Source organism: Citrus sinensis, chromosome 1, assembly GCF_022201045.2.
Source record: "Citrus sinensis cultivar Valencia sweet orange chromosome 1, DVS_A1.0, whole genome shotgun sequence".
Classification (NCBI taxonomy): domain Eukaryota; kingdom Viridiplantae; phylum Streptophyta; class Magnoliopsida; order Sapindales; family Rutaceae; genus Citrus; species Citrus sinensis.
The window spans coordinates 24,144,584-24,166,350 of NC_068556.1; the positions used below are offsets into that span (position 1 = coordinate 24,144,584).

Sequence of the window (21,767 nt, forward strand, 5' to 3'; positions counted from 1 at the left end):
ATTCCAGAACAAATTTGTATGTGAATGATATCATGAAGACAACAATTCAAATTTATTTTATAATCTCTCAACATAAACGTAACAACAGATTTGAATTGATCTAGAATGGCAAGATTATTAAACAGGTCAAATTTTTGCCACCCATTAAACACGAATCAATTTAAACAAATATTGCACTATTAATAACGAGCCAACCCACAATTGCCAGCTTAAGTATGGTCGCCAATAATTGAAAATGAGAGTTCAAAATCATTCTACATAAATAAAGTCAGCTCTAAATTTCTGAAGACTGAATAAATCTATAGAATCACGACACATTGGGCATGTAAAATCCCCACCTGTGTAGAAGATGCAGAACCGAGTTGAGTTCGAGAAACATTTGTGATTTTCTTGAGAATGAGATAAGCTAACTGCTCTGACTTTGTTATAGTGAGTGCCAAACACATTCATTTCATGATTTTCTAATACGAGAATCGTCCGAAGGGAGTTTCTAATTAGCTAGTATAAGCTACGAGGACTGCTTGCATGGTTTTCGCAAAACAGAGTATGATCAAACAGATTGCAGGCTCTTCAGACCAAGTCAATGTCAGCACCAATTTTATCCTCTATTACTTTATAAAGCACAAAGGATACATCATGACGTTCCATCTCCAAGGGCCTTTCACTGAACCAAGGAAAATGCAAATCAATTAGATGATTGTTATTTAAGATCACAAAGCGAATGCAAGAACAGCTTATAACCTGTCAGCAAGCCTGAGAGACACAAATCTATTCCTGGCTTTGCAGGCTATGAACGTGTCCAATTGTGGCTCCGGCACTACAATTAATACAAAAAATAATTGTAATTAGTATTTACAGAGCATAAATTAATTAATCCTAAGTTGCAAAGTTGTGCCAGAGGACAAGATTTTAGATATGAGTCGACAAAGGCCAAAGCACAATGCAAGTAAACAACACCCACATATTTCTCAAGCACAAGAAAAATAGAGAATCAAAAAGGAAAAGGAAAAAAGGAGTTAACCATTTCTTAAACCTAGTCATAGAAACCAAATCTCAGAGAAATCAGTAAAACAATCCCATAAAATAATGCATATAGCTCTTAAGAAGCAGAAACAGTTTTGCTCTGATTCTGTCCAAATAGTAATAAGTAGCATCAATTTAAAACTTAAGAAAATAACAGACGGTCTGGCCATTATAATATTTTGAATGTGCCCGTGTTGAAGATTGCACAAAAGATTATGACTTAACACTTTTGAATAAGTAATGTGTAAAAGAGTAACTTCATTCACATTTTGCAGAGCCATAGAAGTTCAGCAAATACAGGTCCAGCATTCTGCAAAAATAGAGACATAATATGCACGAAAGGTAGAAAGAAACCGAGAAAATACATAACAACGTAATGCTTAAGAAGATAAATATAAGTATTTGTAATTTAAATGTCATAAATGTAACCGATTACCCATGTCATCCTCTTCGCTTATTACAGATTGCCTTCTCACAGATTGATAATTATCTGGCAACTTCGAGAGCACAGTCTCTTCAAGATGCTTTTCCATATCATCAATACACCTGTCTTCATACAATCAAAAGTCAAAACATAACAAGCTAACAAATATCATGTACTATATTCATTTTTAACAACACAAACACAAGGCACATAGATGATTCACCTTTGGACAAACATTTTCTCTGGGTCAGAAAGCCGGCTCCATAAACTCTCGTTTTTCCAAATATAGAACATATATTTCTCTAGCTGTGACATACAACTACTTCAGAAACATAAGCATAAAATGTAATCTACGCATTTTATTAGAAGAAATTGTAGTAAGTCCTCCTCCCATAGAATAAAACTGATGGGTTAATTTAAACTTCCAACAACACAAACGAGCTAGTGGCTACCTTCTGAAGCCGAACCCGTAGATAAGATCTCAGCAAAAACTGAGCCCTGTCCAAATCCATCTGGTATAATGATACAGTAAGAGGATCCATTCCACTTTCTTCATATTCCTCCACAGTCTCTTCCTATTCAAGCATCAAATTTGTATTCAATAATAAAATTATTACAAATTAAAGTGCAGTTTAATTTCAATCTAATGCAAAAACAAAAAAAAATTAAAATAAAACATTCCTAATAGTAAGGTGTGCTCGTATTCTGCTTTATACTCTGGCTTTCCAGTTACAGTTTTTAAATAAAATCCTAAAATTAGCTTCAAATATAAAACAAATAAAAGTTCAGTCTGTTGTTTCCTATCAACTGTTTCATTGCCAGTCTGCTACTTCGAATATCACGAAACTGAAAATTAAAAATAAAATGAAATGACAATGAACTTAGGGTTTTGAAATTTTTTTGGTTAAAATACCATTAATTGGATCTGCTCTTTGGCTCTCTTAACCAACGGAGCCTGAAACTGAAGAATCTCCGGCGCCGCTTTCTCGTTACGCCACGCCGTTTTGAGTAACTCCGCGTCGGTCGTCGACATCAATGTCTCGTAATCGTCCATCTCAGCCGTAGATCCATCTCCGGTATCCTCAGCCATCCGATCTGATCAGTCCTCTCTCTCTCTCCCCCTCCCTCCCTCCCTTCCTCTTTCTTGCTTTTGAGTTTTTAATTTGGACGTAATTTTTGTGGCAGGACAAAGAGAGGGAAAATCGAAAAAGTAACTAGAGTTCTGGCGCGAGAGATGGAGGAGAGATTGGGTGTGTGTCGATGGACAGATCGCGAGTTTGTGCGTGAATCTAACGCCATCAGATGAGAGCGGGAAAACGGACGGCTGTGATGGGGTTAGATTCACGCACAAACTTGAGATGTGCCCCCCCGGCCCGTTTCTAGGAGTCCGTAAACGTGGGTTGATGATGATGATGGGTTTTGCGTTTGCATTTTATAGATAACATCTGTGGAACATTTAATTAAAGGTTAACTACGGACGTCGCGCGTAATTCTTGTGACTACGATGCGGACAGTTTTTTTTTTTTTTTTTTAATTTTATTACACGAGACTATTGCTCAGATTACACTCATATTATATGAGACTATAACTAATATTTATAAATCAGACTATTACTGAGACCAACTTACATCAATACTAATGGAGCTCTGCCCAGATTTTAACCCCCAGAGCTCTGCTCAGATTTTAACCCCCAGATTTTAACCCTCACAAATATTCGAGAAATGTCTATTCATCACTCATGCGTCTCACAAATATTCGAGAAATGTCTATTCATCACTCATGCGTAAGAGAGAAGACTACCTTCACTCAATTAATTAAAAAAAAAAATACCCCCACACTGCTTTTGTGGGGGTTCGAACTGCTGCCCTTGGAGGGCAGCAGCCCTGGCCACTCGGGCTGTGCCGAGTGATTTACGATGCGGACAGTTAATTGAAATAAGATATTTTTATTATTAATTTCACTTAAAACGGAATTCAACAATAAATCAAATACAGCTCGTAAAATCAGAATTTTCATTCGGGAAAAAAAGAAAGAAAAGGAATTTGAAAAAAAATAATTATAAATCCGAATTAAACTATCAAAGCAAGGCCTGAAGGCCAGCTAGGTCTTCAGAAAGAGTGCTACAAGGCCGGCTCTATTTTAATTTTTAAATATAAAGTGCAAGCTGCTTCTTAACTGTATATTGGTACATTTAATGCATCAAAATTTCAGTTCAAGTCTTCAATAAATAAATAAAGTGGAGGGGAGATATAAAAAAAAAAAAATTTATACGACAAGCTCCCTCCGTTGGAATGCATATAGCATCACTGACTATATTTTACTTACTGAAATTCAATGTATGTATGTATATACATTGGTATTCCTACATAACATTTTATGTTAGTTATTGTAATATTTCGCCCACTTATTGTAATGTTTTCCCACTCCATTATGATTGAATATCATTGATATATTATCATTTGACTATTTAATATTTCCTGACATATCACTTTATCATTCAAAATTTTTGACAAATATTTTTTCATTTAATGTTTTAATTTTTTATCATTTTACTACCAAGCCGTTAATTACGTTAATAAATTACATATGTCAAAAGAGTATTTTATGAAATTCAATATATTTAATATTTTGAAAATTTCACAAGGTATAATATTTGCTATTTTATCAGTTAATTATTTTAGATGTATAGAATAATCAATTGATAAAATTATTATTTCTTGGTTTATAATTAATTTTGTATTTTTTTAATTTAGATGGTTAAATTACGCCTACACATTTTATGGGCAAAATAAACTTTTACTATAATTTTTGTAAAATTTTTTGTTAACCTTAATAGTTTAGTAGTAAAATGATAAAAACTGAAATATTAAGTGAAAAAAAAAGTAATTGTCGGAAAATTTTGGTAATAAAAAGATATGTTATAAAACATTAGATGATAAAATGATAATATCCCAATACCATTTATTGCTAAAAAAAAAGACTAGTTATGTATGTATTAGTATATACTGTCTTAAATATTAATCAACACAGTGGGCTTATACATTCATCGAGTTTGTTATTATGACTGAAGAGGTCTAGACTTTAAATTAACCTTAACTATTTAATCTATTTGGGCATCGGAATTTATCATAATAAGCATTCGTTTTTTGTAGTTTAAAATTTTTTGATGTGACATTGTGAGCATATATAACGTGGCCGGGGTTATAGTTCAGACGACCAAAATTCTATGTCATGGACTTTTAATTTAGCTTGCACATATGGCATATGCATACTACCCGCTAGTAAGCGGCAGCAGAAAAAAATAAAAACAAACAGATTAGCAGAAAACGTACAAATCTTGATATTTTTTTCCCCCTTTTCTTTTGTGAATTTAATCAGAAACTTATTTACTCAAAGGAAACTAACGTCGAATCAAGCCAGGTGAGAAATTTAACCAAACTGAATCAAGTTAAACCGTTTCGAATTGGGAATATTGGTTGAGAAAATTCATCAAAGTTGATCGATCTCAGTTTGGTTTTGGTTGATTTTTCAAATAAATGAATTAAAATCAGAAAAAGTAAAATACATAGAATTAATTTTATTGCAAATAATGTGATCTAATAGCCATTCTCGATAGTGTTTAATTAACTAATTAAAACTCACGAGAGTGTTGGCAGATAGTGCTTAATTAAAAACTTGTATAATCATAATCTTAAAACTAATAATTTGCATTCAACTTGACATTCGGCTGTTCTTTTTAACTGAAGGAGACTGTTGTTTTTACTAGCATTATCCTAGTATGAATATTAAAACAATATAAAGATATATATATATATATATATATATAATAATAATAATAATTACTCAGATATGCAAAGCTGAGTAGAATTGCATAAAGTTAATTATCTAATATAATCAAAGGCGTTTATCACTACAGATTAGGTTAATGCTCCTGCAATGCCCGAGCGAGTCTCACTGATCAATGATTGAAACTTATAGCACTTTCTGGTTAATTTGCTTAACGAAATTATGAATGATCGATGAAAATTAATTTATGGCGATCGAAAATTGATGCATATCGTAAAGTCGTAGAAATTGAGTAACGTACAATATAGCTAGGGTTGCATGAATACCTGGGCTAATTTCTTTGATTTTGTTAATAAACCTCAACTTCAGGTTCTTGAAACGAATCATAAACTTAAATTTAAATTCATCGCTTGATAATTATATTATATATTGCATAAATTAAATTATATCCACCAATAATGATGATGCCTGCATGTACGTCTCAGTCCGTGTATGTATTATATATATAAGCAGAAACCACGCCAGTGGTGGTATATATGGATTAATTCATGCTCTCTTTATTTAATCATACAGTATTTTGGTACATGCAGCACAGGCCAAGCAGTACATTAACCAAGGAAAATTAATACATATTCAAGACCTTAACCCGTATATATATAGTGACAGAACAGAATATCAAAAAGCCACACCATTAATATATATATATGTGTATATAATAATGAACTAAGCTCCATCAACACAATTGATAAGCTTAATTAGTTTTTGCTGGGGTTCTGGTCTTTGGGAAAATAATGGTGACTCCCAGGAGTTGATCCGTTTGCGTTTCCATATTTACCATAACTCTGGTTTGTATCATCATCGTCATCATTTGAATCACTGCTGTCAGTTTTAGCTGAATACGCTGCGTCTTTAGCACCATTGTAATTGGCTTTTGGAACTAAGTTGCTGGGCTCGCCCCCGATCTGATGCTCAGTCACCAGCTTGCGCTTGTCCTCATTGGCAAGCATCCTTGCATCAGCCTGCTGCTGCAGGCTTCCCAGTATCAGCGAGATGGCAACGAAGAGCACAAGCAACTTCTTCATTATATATAATTATATATATATCCTGTTAAGGAGACAGCGACTACATTAATGCGAATATAATTTTAAAAAAGCAGAAATAATGAAACTAGCGAGCTAGCTAGATAGGGTTTTATGGAACATACCAATTATATTGCAGCGATTAAATGTGAAGAATAATGATGGAAGGCAAGGTCAATTTATAGACGATTTGAGTTACTGGTGAAATGAACTAAAATTCTTGAGCACTAAAAAGATTCAGTGGTGAAGTGGAGGCATCACAATGTTGTAGCATTATTGGAAGAGGGATACGGCCACCGAGGAAGTAATTATAATTAATTAATATTGATAATTTATAAGGTGGTGTGCAATTAATCATGGATGACATGTAGGTTTCCCATTTGAGCCACGGTTTTGTATTGGGTGATGCTGGTGCATGCTAAAAAAGTAAAATTAAAACAGATATATTTTTACCCAACAATAATTATATGATCCCTTTTTCGTACAAACCAAGTGAATTAACCATCCATAAACAAATTTCACGTCAAATTCTACGGTCAATTAGCTAAGTGGTAAATAAAAATTTAAAAGAAAAAAAAGGAGAGAAAATAGCATCACCATATAAGGACCTACATTATTTATTGCACAATCAAATAATTAATCACAAAATTAAAATAAAAAAAGACAAATGAAGATATTTAATAGACAATTATAATTGTGAATGGATAAGTATGAAATCTTATTATAAGTTTGCATAGGTATCAAGCATTTTATATTTATTTGGTAAATTTTGTGGAAGGTATGGGATTAAAAAATTAATTCGGGTGCTACCCGCCCTTCTATTTTTTATATTATAATTTAATGAATATAAAAATAATAGAAAAAGTGTTGAGTATTTTCAGTACATCAGCAAACTCTGGTTTTTGACACATGTATCTCTCGAACAATTATAAACTATTAAATACATGTATGTAAGAAGGGTTATTATCAGAAACCTCCCCTGAGGTTTAGCGTATTCTCAGTTTGAGAGATTGTATTCGCGTATTATCAGCCACCTCCCCTAACGTTAGTATACCGTTTAGTATAATTTGAGTTGGTGAGGATAAAATGGTAATAGAACTCATTAATAATAAAAAATTCTAACAAACTTTAAATTATCACATTGGATTCTGAGAATGATTTGAAGTTTGTTTAAATCCATTGGGTTTAAAATCGAATCAAGCATTTAACCAAAAGATATTACCACTCCACCAAAAAAATGATTTGATGTTCGTTTATATCCATTGAGTAAAAACCAGAAGCAAGCATTTAACCAAAAAATATTATCAATCCACCCAAAAAGAAAGAGAAATTGGCATCTCCCTGCTCAGCTCAAACCAACACTACCGAGAACAACATTCCACCCATTTTCTCCATCTCTGTTATGCTTTAGTAGAGAAAGAGTGCCATAAGAAGACAAGGATCAAAAGATCCTCCTTTATGCTTACCGTAACTGCGATCACCAGGCAACTTCTCTTTTTTATTTGTTCTCTAATTTTCTCTTCTTTTTTATTTTAATTAGTGTTGAACCCATCAATATTACGAAACCCTAATACTCAAGTTTTGCAGGATGTGGCTGCGGATCCAACTCTTCCTCGAATTAAAGCTGTTTGTTGTGTAAAATGCCAGCATGGTGAAGCCGTGTTTTTCCAGGTCAAGTTCCTATTTCATTATGTTTTTTGGTTTATGTTCTTATTTATTGTCGATTTTAAGTTCTTGATTAAGCCATTGTGGTTCATAAGTTTTTCCATTTTCTATTTCTGGTCAGTTAGATTAGTGCTTGGGCTCCAATGTGCTTGTAGTTCTATTTCTTTTTTTTTTTAACTTGTTTCGAACATTTAGTAACGAGATTATGGTTTCAGATCCCCAGTTGAGCAATTCCCTGTTTCATTGGATAAAGAGGCTGAATTTGAGTGGTTTGACCTTGCTGAAGTGAATGAAATTATAGTGCCTGACTTAAATGAAGCCGTAATAACTTCAGAATTTGAGAGCAGTAGTGTTATTGTAGAAGATTAATTCAAAAAGCGGCAGCCAATTGAGATTGTACGAGATGGGTCAGCCAAGAATATAACTGTTGATGACTGTGTAGGGTGTGAAGAAATGGTGGACAGTGATAGTGGGGATGATGCTGGAAATAATAATACTTGGGATGCTGGTTTAGATGACTACGAATCAGCAGACGATAGTGGTTCAAACTCAGATATGTTGTCAGATGATGAAGTTCAGGATGCATGTAATAGATATGAGGCCAATTCAGGGGGTTTTGAGTTCAATATAGATAGGGAAAGGATTATGTTGAGGGTTGGAGCAGTGTATAAGAACGTGGATGAGTTTAGGAATGTGGTGAAAGTTTTTGCGATACAAAATGGTTTTAGGCTGAAAAGGGTAAAAAATGAAAAGAGTAGAGTCACACTGGCATGTGCAGCAGTAGGTTGTACTTGGAGGGTTCACGCAAGTCCAAATTGGAATGGTAAACACTTTCAAATCAAAACATTCCGGCCTGAACACATTTGTGCTAGAGGTAGTGATAATTACGAAGCAAATTCAACTTGGATTGCTGCAACATTTCTTCATCTATTTAGAGCCAACCCTCAGCTAAACATTGAAGTAATAGCAAGTGAGCTGCTTAGGAGATTTGGTATCAAATGCAGTAATCAGCGGTTGTATAGGGCTAAGAACAAGGCATTGGAGCTGTTAGGGCAGGACCATAAGGCCAGCTATACCAAACTATACAGGTATATGCATGCAATTCTCATCTCTAATCCTGGTTCAACTGTAACTATAGATAGAGATTGGTTAGGTGGTGGGCAGAACCCTCATTTTAAAAGGTTCTTTGTTATGTTTGATGCAAATAGGAGGGGGTTCTTTGAGGGGTGTAGACAGTTTATAGGGCTTGATGGTTGTCATCTAAAGGGGTTATATAAAGGTGTATTATTGTCTGCAGTTAGTATAGATGCTAATAATGGTATCTACCCACTAGCAATGTGTGTTGTTGAGAGTGAAAATACTAACTCTTGGGTGTACTTTATGAATAAATTATATGAGCAGATAGGCTGTAATGATGGTAGTGGGTTGTGTTTTATGAGTGATAGGCAGAAGGGAATTTTAAATGCTTTGGAGATAGTGTTTCCTGAATCTTTGAAAAGGTATTGTTGTAGGCATATATATGCTAACTTCAAGCAGAAATTTCCTAGTGTACTATTACGTAATTCATTCTGGAAAGCTTGTAGAAGCTCAAACCTAGCAGACTTCAATACTCACATGTCTGAGTTAAATAATATTCATTCTGCAGCACATGATTGGCTGATGCAGATTCCAGTTTGTTGCTGGGCTAAGCATAAATTTCCAACGCACACAAAATGCTCCCATGTGACTAACAACATGTCAAAGTCATTCAACAACTGGATCAATAATTTTAGAGGATTGCCTATTGTTAGGATGGTAGAAGAGATAAGAAGAAAGGTGATGAATCTGATTCATAGAAGGTATGAGCAGGCTGTCATGTGTCAAGATGAACTGCCACCACAAGTTAGGAGGAGAATACTAGATGGAAGGGTGAAGTCCAGGTCCATGTCAGTTATATTTGGGCATAATGATACCTAGGGATGGGCATTTTACCCGACCCGACCCGATCCGACCCGACCCGACCCGATAAATTTCGGGCTCGGGTCGGATCGGGTCGGGATCGAAACCCGATCGGTTTGAAATTTACAAACCCGATCGGGTTGTGATCGGTTCGGGTCAAACCCGACCCGATCCGAATACCCGATCGGGTTCTTAAAAAAAAAAAAAAACGTACTGACCCGAATTGACCTGATTTCAACCGACCCGAACTGACCCGAACTGACCCGATTTCAACCGACCCGAATTGACCCGAACTGACCCAATTTCAACCGACCCGAATTGACCCGAACTGACCCGAACTGACCCGAACTGACCCGAATTGACCCGAACTAACCCAAATTGACCCGAACTCAATTCTACCCATTTTAAATCCAACCCGATCCAACCCGAACATAACCCGAATTAATGACCCGACCCGAACCGACCCGAATATAGTTCGGGTCGGTTCGGGTCGGGTCATTAATTCGGGTTATGTTCGGATTGTTCCTTGTCTAACCCGAACAACCCGAAACCCGATCGGGTTGACCCGAACCCGACCCGAACCCGATTTTGCCCACCCCTAATGATACCTTTGAAGTTATGGAGGATGTTTCCAAAAGAAAAGTTGTCAATTTAAAGGCCAAGGAGTGTGATTGTATGGAGTGGCAATTGTCTGGTTTGCCTTGTGCTCATGCACTATGTTGCATTGATGCTATGAGGTACAACGTCAATGATTTTGTGCATCCTTTATTGAAGAATGAAGCATTGAAGAAGACTTATAAGCATCAATATTATCCAGTGCCTGATGAAAGTAGGTGGCCTCCTGAATTGCATGATAACATGCTTCCACCTATAATCATTAGAACTGCTGGCAGGCCTCAAACGAAAAGGAGAAGAGAGGCGGATGAAAACAGGGCCTTCAAGAAGAGTTCCAGTGTTAGGTGCAGTAATTGCGAAGAGTGGGGGCATAATGTGAGGACATGCAAAGTTGATAAGGGTTCAAAAAAAATGACAAAGAAGAAAAATTTAAAGTCAACACAGGTTACTTTGTGTAATTATAAGTTTTGAAGTTCTCTTTATTTAAATTTCCAACTTATATATCTGTTTAATAATCTCATGATTTGTTTACACTTCAACTCAAGGGAAATGGATCGGGGATCAATAATGAAAAAGGACAGAGCTCAGGAGCCCAGAATCAACTTGAGGCAGCAGCTGTCATTGAATCTGGAACGCAAGAATTTGTCCATGATGATGGTTTGAATTTACTGATTCAACAACTCACTTTTCTTAATTTATTTGTTTATAAACTATTTCATACTTGTTAATACAAATTTTTATTATTGAAGGACAATTAACCCAATCATAGAGAGCTTGTAGATGATAAATCCTGCAGCAACAGCTTTGGTGGTAAGAAATTTTTTTGTATAGTAATGACAGAGCCCAGACTAATCCCATACTACAAATTTTTTGGAGGGATGAGATGATACTTTACCTTACCTGTATAAGCTTTAAATTGTATAGATATTGTATCATCTTTTTGTTCTTTTTTTGTGAATTGTGTGATAGTGAAAATACTCACACCATTAACAAAGCATTTCAGTTAAGTCAAAACTTAACAAACTGTTGAAAGTTGATTTTTTTGTAAATATGGGCTGCTGTTGATGTTGCATTGGCTGATTGTTTCACAGCCATTAGTGACAGTTAACACTTGTGTTGTTGCTGGATTTTATTAATATTGAAATATCATATTACTACATTTGGTTGCTTGATGTTTTTAAGTTCAGTTTTATTTGTTGATGGATTGGTTACAAGTGATATTGGAATATCACATGATTAGATGTGTGAATATTCTTTGACAGATGCTCAGAAATTGTTATTGTTTACTTTGTAGTTACAATTTATTTTTTGCTCGAACACATTTGGATGCTGATAATAGGTCAACTCAGTTAGTTTTTTTTAAAAAAAATATATGAGTGGCATGATTGACTTTGTGTTTCATTGCAAATTAGAGTTATAAATATATTTCACTTAGAAAATACTATTGCATTTGAGTTATAAAGCAGCAAAAAAAATTTTAGTCATCACTGGAACATTTAGTTTAGAAAGCATTAGACTTGGTGACACACTACATAAGGTACATCACAACATTGAAAAGAAAAAATAACACATTGAATACAACCATAACCTTAGCAACAGTTGCAACCTTCGTAGATTTTCGTGATTTCTCCACTATGGTCTTCATTGTCTTCACGTCATTTTCAATTCTAGATAGTACCGCATAACATACATCTGTTGACACACATCCTTCAAATAAAGCTTCATTGTTAAAATCATCTCTATTTGGTGCCCACCACTTAAAATATCCACAACCATTTTTTTTGGCACAACGGTAGTAAAGCATATGTGGATTGTCATCGGATTCTGAAATCTTCAAATCAGCTCTCATGTAGCATTTGCATATCTTGTTTGAGAACCTAATGAGCTTGCCATTGACTGTATTCCTCCAAGCAGGCTCATAAAATGTGCTTGATCGAACAGAATTGTTTGAACTTTGTGACTCCATTGATGTGCAAGAATGTTCCAGCTTTGAATAATGCTGAGTTTTTTAATTGATTGATGAATATATCAGAGATGGTTGATAAGGAGATGAAGTGATATTGGTAGTGTTGGGTTTGTGCCTTTGAAGTGAAATGAAAGCTAATTTTTCTCTTCAGTTTGAGTTCAAAGTGTATGCTGCTTATTTAGCTTGTTTATGGCAGGTTATATAGCCACTGGTATTGGCAATATAACCGTTAAAGGCAACGGTAATAATGTTAGTAACAACTGCAGTTCAATTTCAAGTATTAACTTCAATATTTCACATCCTGTCCAATAATTAACAAAAATTGTAATTGTTTGTTTAATTCATCCAAGTCATTTTAGAAAGTCCAAAGGATGATTTGGTATTTTTATTGACCATTTTGGCGCCAAAACATACATGTTATTATTAACGCACAATTCTTTAATTTGTGTACAGAAAGATATTTTCCCACGATAGGGGTATTTTCATCATTTTATCAGTCAATACACGGTCAAATAAACAGGTTATTAACGTCAGGGGAGGTGGCTGATAATACGCGAATACAATCTCTCAAACTGAGAATACGCTAAACCTCAGGGGAGGTTTCTGATAATAACCCTATGTAAGAATTAAACGGATAAATAACAGTTTTTATTAGATGCGCCAAATTTTTTTCTCTATATACTCCTCTTAGGCAATGAATATACATGGGATGATTTATCTCTCTCTCTCTCCCCCCTTTTTTTTTTTTGGTTAGCTTTATATCTACTAAAAAATGTTAAGAATTATTTGATTTTTTATATTTATTATTTCACTATTCTACAGTTGATAATCTAGATTTATTTTTTTAAATAAATGATAATTCATATTAATATTTTATATATGCCAAGGCAATTAATGGTGTGAAGGGAGACCAAGACGTTGCTCTACTGGTTAATGATCAGATCAGTCTTACCAAGACCTTCAAATCTCACATTACCTCATATACTATAATAATAAATTTCTAATAATTCAATATAAAATATTACCCAAAATTAGTAAATATTTTTTTTTTTACATTTTTTAAAAAAGTAGGGATTGGGCTTTCTATATCCTCATTCGAACTCGGTTCAGCCGAAATAAAAATTCAATATAATTAATACGTCTATCATTATAATTAATTTGTCAGATAAATTTTACCATATAATAAATACTAATAATTTAATAAAACCGATATAATTTATCAATTTACTCACTTCTGTATCCGCTCTCAATTTAGTCACTTCTGTAGTCCTGTACCCGCTCTCATTTCACGAACTACATTTTGTGAAAAAGTAATAATAATAATAAATCCTCAAACTCTCCCGCCAAATTCAAAGAACCAGAAAGATGAAAGACTTTCAAACTCCACAGAAGGAGCAATCTCGACTGTCCGATGTCTCGAATCGCAGATCCAAAGAGACTCCGCTGAAGAAATCTCAAAAGGTAATCACTGTTCAATCCCAAAATCTCGCATTCAAATTCAATTTCTCACTATTTTTGACATCTCCTGTCCGACACAGATTCTTCAGAAGAGCTTAAACGCTGCGTTTAAGACCGCTTCTGAAGATTCCTCGCCGGAAAAATTCCTCAAGGAGCTGCCCGATCTTCCTACGGTGTCCGAGGTTCCAATATTATTTGCTTGAAAATTTGATTTAATTTAAATTTAATTTTTAATATGATCTGATCGTAACTGAATTTGTCATACACTTTTAGAACTTTTCGAATCCATCACTCTCCGGTTCACCAGAACCGTTGAATCTGTCTGATCTCACTCCATCTTCCACAATCTCTGTCAACAAAAGTGACGTCAAGGATCTCTCAGTCGATTGTCATCAATTCATTGTATCAAACTGCGCAACAATCGGATCCGTGGAGGCGGATGTACTCGCGAATCTTCTCACAGAAGCTCGATTACAAGTTTTGAACTCGGCCGATGTTAATACCAAGAACAAGAAGCTTCTGGATTCGTTGATTAAGATCGCCGTTGACGACTTCTTCGCAATTCCTCAAGAGAGAGATGGCGTCGTAGAACTTGTTTCGATGAAGCATCGTATTGTGTTTGCATGTTTCGTGGTTTGTATTCTTGCTGTATCGGTGATTTTGTTCTTTAATTCGGAGCCTCAACGCGCTTTCACTGGACCTCCGCCTACTTGATCGTTTACTTATGAGGTAATACTTCGCCATTTTGCGCTTTATGTTGAATATATATTTAAGTGTGAATGTGTAAATCTGGTTTTATATGTTTGAGTTTTAAGTGTTTGATAATAGACTCTCTAAAATACTAATCCTCTTTATTTTGAATGACTCAGACAAAGATTGGATGGTTAAATGTACACTCATATCATTTTGGCAGATATTTTGATCATATAATTGTTTTATTACTAGCATAGAAATGGTGATGACTCTCATTTTATTCAACAAATGTGAACTTTAATGAACTCTTGTAAGACAACCGGTGGATGCTAACAGTAATACATGAGGAAGAACAATTCTCTGTGCATCTATTTTAATTGTCTGTGGATGGTAAACGGAGGGGCCATTTCATGTTATTTCTGAGGTCCCCTGTTATGGAGTGAATGCATGCAATTGGATTGCTGAGTACTTCAAAAATAAGTGGCTATAATGCTTATCACATCTCTTTTGCTGATCAAGGAATGATAATGTTGAATTCTTTTCCACTTATACGGTGATGTCCCAGTTCAGAACGTCATTCATTGCTCTTCAGTGTTGCAACAATGTTTCTTAATCTTTTGTTCTAGTTATAGGTCTCCAAAGTGTTTGTAGTCTGCGCTTGATTTATCCCACTACAAATTGTCATTGACAGATTCATATTACCGAGTGTCATTCGTAGTATCACTAGTGAGCCATAACAATTGGTTCCCTCAGTGTTATGGTCTTGTTTGACATTCTTGTAGCTAAGCATGATCTTCTCCGAATATGCTAATTATCTTTATGGATCAACGAAGTAGGCTCATAAGTGTGGACTGAATTGGGCCTGACTTGAAACCCATGCCTAGGTGTTAGCAACTCTTAAGTATCCGGTTTCCTTTTTCAGTCCAGCAACAACAGGAAGAGAGCCTTTTGCTGCAGGTTTCTAGTCCCATATCTGAACCCATCCTTAACTGGAAGAGGGATAACAGATATTGTTGTCTGAACACAGGGAGTGACCCTGATGCAAACAATTGAAGCAGTTAATTTGTAGAAATATAGCGTATAAAAAATTTTAGTGTAGAAGTGTACCTGTACGGAGGTTATGTAGTAACTTGGTTATATATTTCTAATATTCAATAGAAATGATGTCTAGAAAGCTAGGGGTCACAGAATCTTGAATTGTTATAATTTATACAGAGGAAATCGAAGTGATAGTTCAGAGACTCTTGACTCATGATGAAACAGAAAATAGAAGTAAATTAGTCAAAAGTGAATGTCAAGGAACCAAAAGTAAGCATGCCTTCATGGTTAAGGTTTTTGGTAATGGTAGAAGCAATGCCTTATAACAACCACAAGTGGGGTCTATCAGATCAGGAGATTTTCGACACTTTATTCCTGTCTTATCGCAGTTTCTATTCATGTAGTTATCAAACTAGTTTTATATCAGGGTAAAAAGACAATGGAGCGAGATGATAATATTTTTAATTGGATTCGTTGAGAGTTGAGAAGAAGAATTGAGAATGAATTGCAGGTTAAGACACCAAGCATGATTATATAGGCTCCTTGTTTGAAAGTGGTGTTATGAGGGGACAGGGAAGAATAATTTGACAGTTAGATTAATCATTAGTGGGTCAAAAAAGAAGCCTGAAACTCTTTTAGCATGAAGAGGTTTGCAAAAACTAATGATGCATTTGCTTTAAATAAAAATTACAGAGAGGGATCTTGTTTTGTGCAGATTGGGTGACCTATACTAAAAACAAATTATGATGTGCTGTAATCCTATAAGCTTTTGTTAGTTTATGAATAATAGTGTTACTTGAGAGCTAGCTGTATTAAAAGGCAAAGATTTGGTGTAATCCACAAAAGATATATCTAATTGTTGAATAAGAGTTAAAGTTCTTAATTACACAGAGATAGTTCTACTTTAAGGCAAGGGTTTAGTACAATTAAAGGGAAATTTAGGGTTTGGGTTGCAATCATCGGATGTGTTACCATCAGCAAGTGTCTTTAAGCTAAAATCTGGTTTAATCAACGAGCAGGGCCAATTTTGGTGTCAAATGAAAATGGAATGATTTGGTGTTGTATCTTTATTCTTTAGCATTTTTTAGGACCTAATAGGCTCGGAACTTTGACCTCTATTACTGTAGTAAATCAATTCCCTTTGGACATTTTTTTTTCCTACAGCAGTTTCAGATATTTAGTCCAAAAATTCACAGGCATGCTAAGCACTCTGTCTCACATGGCCGGTTCATAACATATTCTTCTTGTGAGGTATTTAAAATGTAGTTTGATTTATTATTATTTTTAATGTCTGACCTAAATACAGTTAAAATATAAAATAGTTAATATATTTTATATTTTATTGGAGCTTGCTTCCTCATTCAATGTTAATTACAGCACAGGGGATCTTCTTGTAAATTTCTCTAGTATTTATTTTGCTCTTCTCTATCTACATTGTTTAATAATTTCTTTGAAACTGTCAGAACTTGTACTATTGGGACTGGATTAGATACAAACAGACATTACAGGTCACCAGATTTCAGGACATATCTCTCTCATGCTGGAGCAATTGACTTTGCAAATACTAATATATTCTTTTCATTTTGCTCATAGAAGTACGTATGAATATTTCAATATTAATTGCACATGAATGCATGAACCAATCATTGAGAGAATTGTTTTACGTTGCTAATAAGAGACATTATTAGATGCGAGGATGTAGTCATTTTAATGAAACACTATACTGCTGCCATATAATTTTGCCAGCAAGTTGCTATCTCTAAATTGGCTAATACATAAACACTGTATCATTTTTTTTAACACTGTTTAGAGGCTATTGTTCACAATCTTTGATTTAGTACTGAGTTTTTTTTTTTTTCCTCCCTTTCCTTCTTCTTCTTTCTGCACAAGTCAGCGTACAGATTGATATATTTTGGGAGATCATAAAGATAAAGGCCGGATGACTGTGATCTGGAGCTGGCGTGAAAAATGGATGGACTTGATTTCGACTCCCGGGTTCTTTTTTTCTTTCTCTCCCTCTTCTCTTGGATTTATCTGCATTATACAAGATTAGTTTAGTTCTTTGAATGGTAATGCATATGAAACTTTGGTTGCTATTGTTATAGACCTCCCCAATATTCACAACCAAATCTTTCTTTAGATTTGGTCATTTCACTGGATTTGGTTGCTAATGGCTTTAAACTAATATCACAGCTCACATGTTCACTCGCAAATAACTGATTGAACCAAATTCAACTCATCTTCAATCACCATTTACCACCCTTATGCAATTAGTAGACCACTCTTCTGCTCCCGTTTATTGCTTTCTCCCTTTTTGGTGCTCACTGCTTAATTGTGTCCCATAGGAAGGCGGCAAGCTCTCTGGCACATCATTATGCCTTGTAGTATTTTTTTAGATTTTCAAAAAAATATTTTATGGTTTCCCTGTATAATGGCCACAATGTGCATTGGCACACACATGGTACCATGATTTTTGGTGAGAATTAGGATTAGGTTCATCATTATTGGTAGTATTCTAGACATATTAACGAATTCATAATCATAGCGGAATTTAAACATTGTTTTCATTATCCTAAAGTCAGATCATCAATCCCTATGTTCTTCAACTTTTATGTCTAGACCTAAATAATAGCTAAAAACTATTTTGTGAAACATGTGAAGTCTCCCATGCCTGCACGGTATAAAGTGCAAATTAGATCAATATACTATAGTTTTGCTCCAAAATAGAGCTATCACAGTTGAAAAAAGAAATGCTTTCTCTGCTTTACTGCAAAACAACATTCATTGTCGTTTTTGGTTCGGTTTGTGTCTTCCAAAATTGAACTACACCCGAAAAAATAAATAAATAAATAAAAACTTGACAAACATAACCAAACTATACCTATTCAATTCGGATCTTGGGTCATGATTAGTTCAGAATTCTCTGAATAAACCTAAAATGCCCACCACTCATCAACGCTGTATAGCTTTGTTTTCCTGCACAACGGTGTTGCGTTACTCAAATTCACATTTGAAAAATACATGCGGCTGCTTGTTTATTATTGACGATTAGTTTGGTATAATCAGACACGCATATTATTATTGATTTAATTTGTTCAAGTGGGCATTGTTTATTTGTTAATAGTTGTTATTGGGAAGTGTCACAATGACAATTAGTTTTGATAATAATTTTACTTAGTGGAGAAGCCTGATTTTGTTTTCTTAAATGGTAGCCATCTCCGTCTTGATAAGTATGATTCAACAGGGATAATTGAATAAATATCAAACCCAATAGGTAAAGTGGGGGACCCATAAGCATGAAGTGTGGAGCATAACTGTCCACCGCACCTCACAAAGGCGAGAAAAATTCGAAAATCTCCTCCAACAAATACAAAACAAAAGCCGAAGATAGCAAAAGTGCCAGAGGAACAACCTACATTGCACATGCACTTCTCTTTTGTTTATTTATTTATTTTATCTTTTCTTTCACCTCTCCAATAATCATTGCACGGAATATAAACAAATATATTTTTGTGAGTCAGGGACCCATAAGCCTAGTCAATTAGTGGATGCCAACACCATAGACCCATCACCCATCCAATCGATTATCGCCACGCCATTAACCAACCTCTCCCTCTCTCTCTCTGTGAATTTTGAAGCATGGGAGGGTGGGTGTCTGAATGACTGAATCTGTATGTGTCCGATTGCTTTGTTATGCTTGTGGTTGTGGGCTAACACCACAACAGTCGATCTAAAAACCCGGTCCGGTTCACGACTCAAGAAGAAAGGCTTGTTTCTTTTTTACTAGTAATATGAACCGATAAATAGTAAAGCATTCGTTGGAATTCTGTATAGAGCAGCCTTGTTACAGCGGTTGTAGAAATTTCCATATGTGTGTTCGAGGCGACTTGTATCTTGAAAATTAATAAGTTGATGGTATGATTTTGGTCAAATATGAGTTTTTCAGCGTTGAAAAAAAAGAAAAAGAAAATGGATATTCCAATTATGAAATTTCGGAAGCAGCCTTTTGTATTTTTCTCGTAGGCGGTAAGAAGAGTACAAGACTTTTTTTTCGTCATTCGTCTTAAGATCCTTTTGCGTTCGTTAACTGCCATAAACTTACTAAGAATCAAAACTTAGTAAGTTTTGTTATGGTAAATTTTGGTAATTACTTAAGGGGAACCATTCTTAGTGCTAAACCTTTTCCAATGTCCTTGAAGTGTCCCTTAAAACAGGATAATGCCATTAAAACAGGATTAAGCTTACTAGATCACAGCATAATTAGTAAAGAGTGTTTAGGAGGCATATTAATTGACAATAATCCTATCTTTACCAGGTTGGTGATGGGAGGTGGCATCATTGTAAATTATTTTGAGTTCTATAATTATTTTTTGGAGTTCTTCGTACATGAGAATTGCATATTTGTTATATAAGTTAGGATATAAATTTTGTATTTGACTTTTTTTTTTAATTATTATAGTTTCATTGCAATTTATCTCAAATTAAATATATATATATATATATTAAACTCCGAATCATTCTCACCATGGGAGAGAGAGCAAATCAATTAGGATGTCACTTGAGAATATAAGCTTTCAATTCGGTCATTGCTACTTGTACGTATAAGATTTGGTTGTTGATTAGATAAAATCATAAAATCATAAAGGCAAGTAACAGTAAAAGACATGAAGGGACTCAACTCAGCACTCAAAAGAAAGTCGCACCAGAACCAAACGGACCAACCGACCACGCCCCAGCGGCACACCCACTCGAGCCTCGGACACGACGTCTCCACGAAACTGAAAAGCCAAAAAAAAATGGAAAAAAAAAATGTGGTTTTAAGGAAATGACGCGTGCTGTCTTTTGATTCCTTTATAATCATCCCCCTTCCAGCTCTCTCTCCTCTCGCCCTCCATCTATCTCTCCAATCAACCAAACGACGTCATTTCACCCACCCCGTTCCGTTTTCGTTCCTGATCTCCTTTTTTATTTCTCTCAAAGGTAATAATATTCTCTCCCAAAAATTTCTCAAAATTCCGTTTTCTCAAATCCAATTTCTAATAGGTTGTTCTCTCCTCAGCAGGTCTGCACTTGGAATATTTCCGAATATTATCCACCAAAACGATGTCGTCAACTCTGATATCGAATCCGGTAACGAACTCTGATCGCTCTAAAAGGAAAAAGAAAAAGAAGGCCTCACAATCAAAAGAGTCCAAGCAAAACCAAACCCAATGGAAATCAGAAACTCAGCAACAAATCTACTCCTCAAAACTCATCCAAGCTTTAAACCACGTCAACGGCGCGTCTCCTTCGGCTCCGCGCCGAGGGCGAGCCGTCCGGGAGGCGGCTGACCGCGTGCTAGCCGTGGCGGCCAAAGGGAGGACCCGGTGGAGCCGAGCCATTTTGACTCACAGACTCAAGCTCAAGTTTAGAAAACATAAGAAGGTGAATAGAGTATCGGCTCCTTCAGCAGCAGCTGCGGCCACCGGGAGTGGCCGGTCAAAGAAGGCGGGATTTAGCGTTTTGAGGCTGAAAGCCAAGAGTTTGCCGGCTGTTCAACGGAAAGTTCGCGTCCTTGGACGGTTGGTTCCCGGTTGCCGTAAGCAGCCGTTTCCGGTTATCCTCGAAGAAGCAACTGATTATATAGCTGCTCTCGAGATGCAGGTGCGTGCCATGACTGCCCTCGCCGAGCTCCTCTCCGTCGGCGGCGGCTCGAGTTCCAGCTCCTCCGCCGCCCCTCCCACCACCTGATGGTGACACTCTTGTTAATGACCTTGTGTATGTTCTATTTTTATTTTCATTTTTATCCCTCTTGTTGAATACATATTTCTCTCTCTCTTTCTTTTCTCTTTTTTTTTTTTTTTTTTTTTAATAATTCTATTTTTATATTTTTAAAATTTTTATTTCCCTTGTCTTGCTTGAATCAGTATTAAAAATTAATAATTCACCTTAATTGTGCTGATATATATTCATTCAATTCATTCATATGGGTCAGTATTAGAGAATGCTTAATTAAATACCAAAAAAAAAAAAAAAATGTCTACATCCTGATCCTGTATCGGTTCAAGTAAATTTGAATCGGCTTTTTAGTGCTCTCAAGTCC

At 35.4% G+C, this 21,767-nt stretch overlaps 4 protein-coding genes and 1 non-coding gene across 9 annotated transcripts; 3 read left to right on the forward strand and 2 right to left on the reverse strand.

Moving 5' to 3' along the window:
- Positions 1-201: 201 nt before the first annotated feature.
- LOC102615271 (DNA replication complex GINS protein SLD5) lies at positions 202-2,846 on the reverse strand. The gene is made up of 6 exons (XM_006488766.4): positions 2,361-2,846; positions 1,900-2,022; positions 1,671-1,753; positions 1,460-1,569; positions 742-817; positions 202-664 (listed from the first exon to the last, which is right to left on the reverse strand). The coding sequence occupies exons 1-6, from the start codon at positions 2,535-2,537 to the stop codon at positions 571-573; spliced, it is 663 nt and encodes a 220-aa protein (XP_006488829.1). The 5' UTR covers positions 2,538-2,846; the 3' UTR covers positions 202-570.
- MIR403B (microRNA MIR403b) lies at positions 2,710-2,814 on the reverse strand. The gene has a single exon (NR_161537.1). It is a non-coding gene; the product is annotated as a microRNA MIR403b (primary transcript).
- Positions 2,847-7,867: 5,021 nt separating the features above from the next.
- LOC102621645 (uncharacterized) lies at positions 7,868-11,695 on the forward strand. The gene is made up of 4 exons (XM_052435069.1): positions 7,868-7,983; positions 8,193-9,065; positions 11,076-11,187; positions 11,280-11,695. The coding sequence occupies exons 2-4, from the start codon at positions 8,431-8,433 to the stop codon at positions 11,286-11,288; spliced, it is 756 nt and encodes a 251-aa protein (XP_052291029.1). The 5' UTR covers positions 7,868-7,983; positions 8,193-8,430; the 3' UTR covers positions 11,289-11,695.
- Positions 11,696-13,740: 2,045 nt separating this feature from the next.
- LOC102611822 (protein SINE3) lies at positions 13,741-19,723 on the forward strand. Of its 4 annotated transcripts, none has more exons than XM_052433383.1 (4): positions 13,741-13,957; positions 14,035-14,136; positions 14,228-14,683; positions 17,587-19,723. In XM_052433383.1, the coding sequence occupies exons 1-3, from the start codon at positions 13,862-13,864 to the stop codon at positions 14,666-14,668; spliced, it is 639 nt and encodes a 212-aa protein (XP_052289343.1). In that variant the 5' UTR covers positions 13,741-13,861; the 3' UTR covers positions 14,669-14,683; positions 17,587-19,723. The 4 variants fall into 4 exon arrangements, with proteins under 4 accessions (XP_052289343.1, XP_024958383.1, XP_006488985.1 ...); XM_025102615.2 differs by having other exon boundaries at positions 17,576-18,681; XM_006488922.4 differs by having other exon boundaries at positions 17,580-18,679.
- A 632-nt stretch (positions 19,724-20,355) lies between these two features.
- Positions 20,356-21,505, forward strand: LOC102614299 (transcription factor bHLH147). Of its 2 annotated transcripts, none has more exons than XM_006488764.4 (2): positions 20,356-20,665; positions 20,745-21,505. In XM_006488764.4, the coding sequence occupies exon 2, from the start codon at positions 20,789-20,791 to the stop codon at positions 21,413-21,415; it is 627 nt and encodes a 208-aa protein (XP_006488827.1). In that variant the 5' UTR covers positions 20,356-20,665; positions 20,745-20,788; the 3' UTR covers positions 21,416-21,505. The 2 variants fall into 2 exon arrangements, with proteins under 2 accessions (XP_006488827.1, XP_006488826.1); XM_006488763.4 differs by having other exon boundaries at positions 20,358-20,665; positions 20,748-21,505.
- The last annotated feature ends 262 nt before the right edge of the window (positions 21,506-21,767 follow it).

Excerpts from the sequence above, each read along its gene's own strand:
- LOC102614299 (XM_006488764.4), top strand. The coding sequence starts at position 20,789 with ATGTCGTCAACTCTGATATCGAATCCGGTAACGAACTCTGATCGCTCT.
- LOC102615271 (XM_006488766.4), bottom strand. The coding sequence starts at position 2,537 with ATGGCTGAGGATACCGGAGATGGATCTACGGCTGAGATGGACGATTAC. Across the intron at positions 1,754-1,899 it reads TACGGGTTCGGCTTCAGAAG|CTAGAGAAATATATGTTCTA; the intron begins GTAGCCACTAGC and ends TGTATGTCACAG. Across the intron at positions 665-741 it reads TCTCTCAGGCTTGCTGACAG|TGAAAGGCCCTTGGAGATGG; the intron begins GTTATAAGCTGT and ends TCCTTGGTTCAG.
- LOC102621645 (XM_052435069.1), top strand. The coding sequence starts at position 8,431 with ATGGTGGACAGTGATAGTGGGGATGATGCTGGAAATAATAATACTTGG. Across the intron at positions 9,066-11,075 it reads AGCTATACCAAACTATACAG|GGAAATGGATCGGGGATCAA; the intron begins GTATATGCATGC and ends CTTCAACTCAAG.
- LOC102611822 (XM_052433383.1), top strand. The coding sequence starts at position 13,862 with ATGAAAGACTTTCAAACTCCACAGAAGGAGCAATCTCGACTGTCCGAT. Across the intron at positions 13,958-14,034 it reads CGCTGAAGAAATCTCAAAAG|ATTCTTCAGAAGAGCTTAAA; the intron begins GTAATCACTGTT and ends TGTCCGACACAG. Across the intron at positions 14,137-14,227 it reads ATCTTCCTACGGTGTCCGAG|AACTTTTCGAATCCATCACT; the intron begins GTTCCAATATTA and ends ATACACTTTTAG.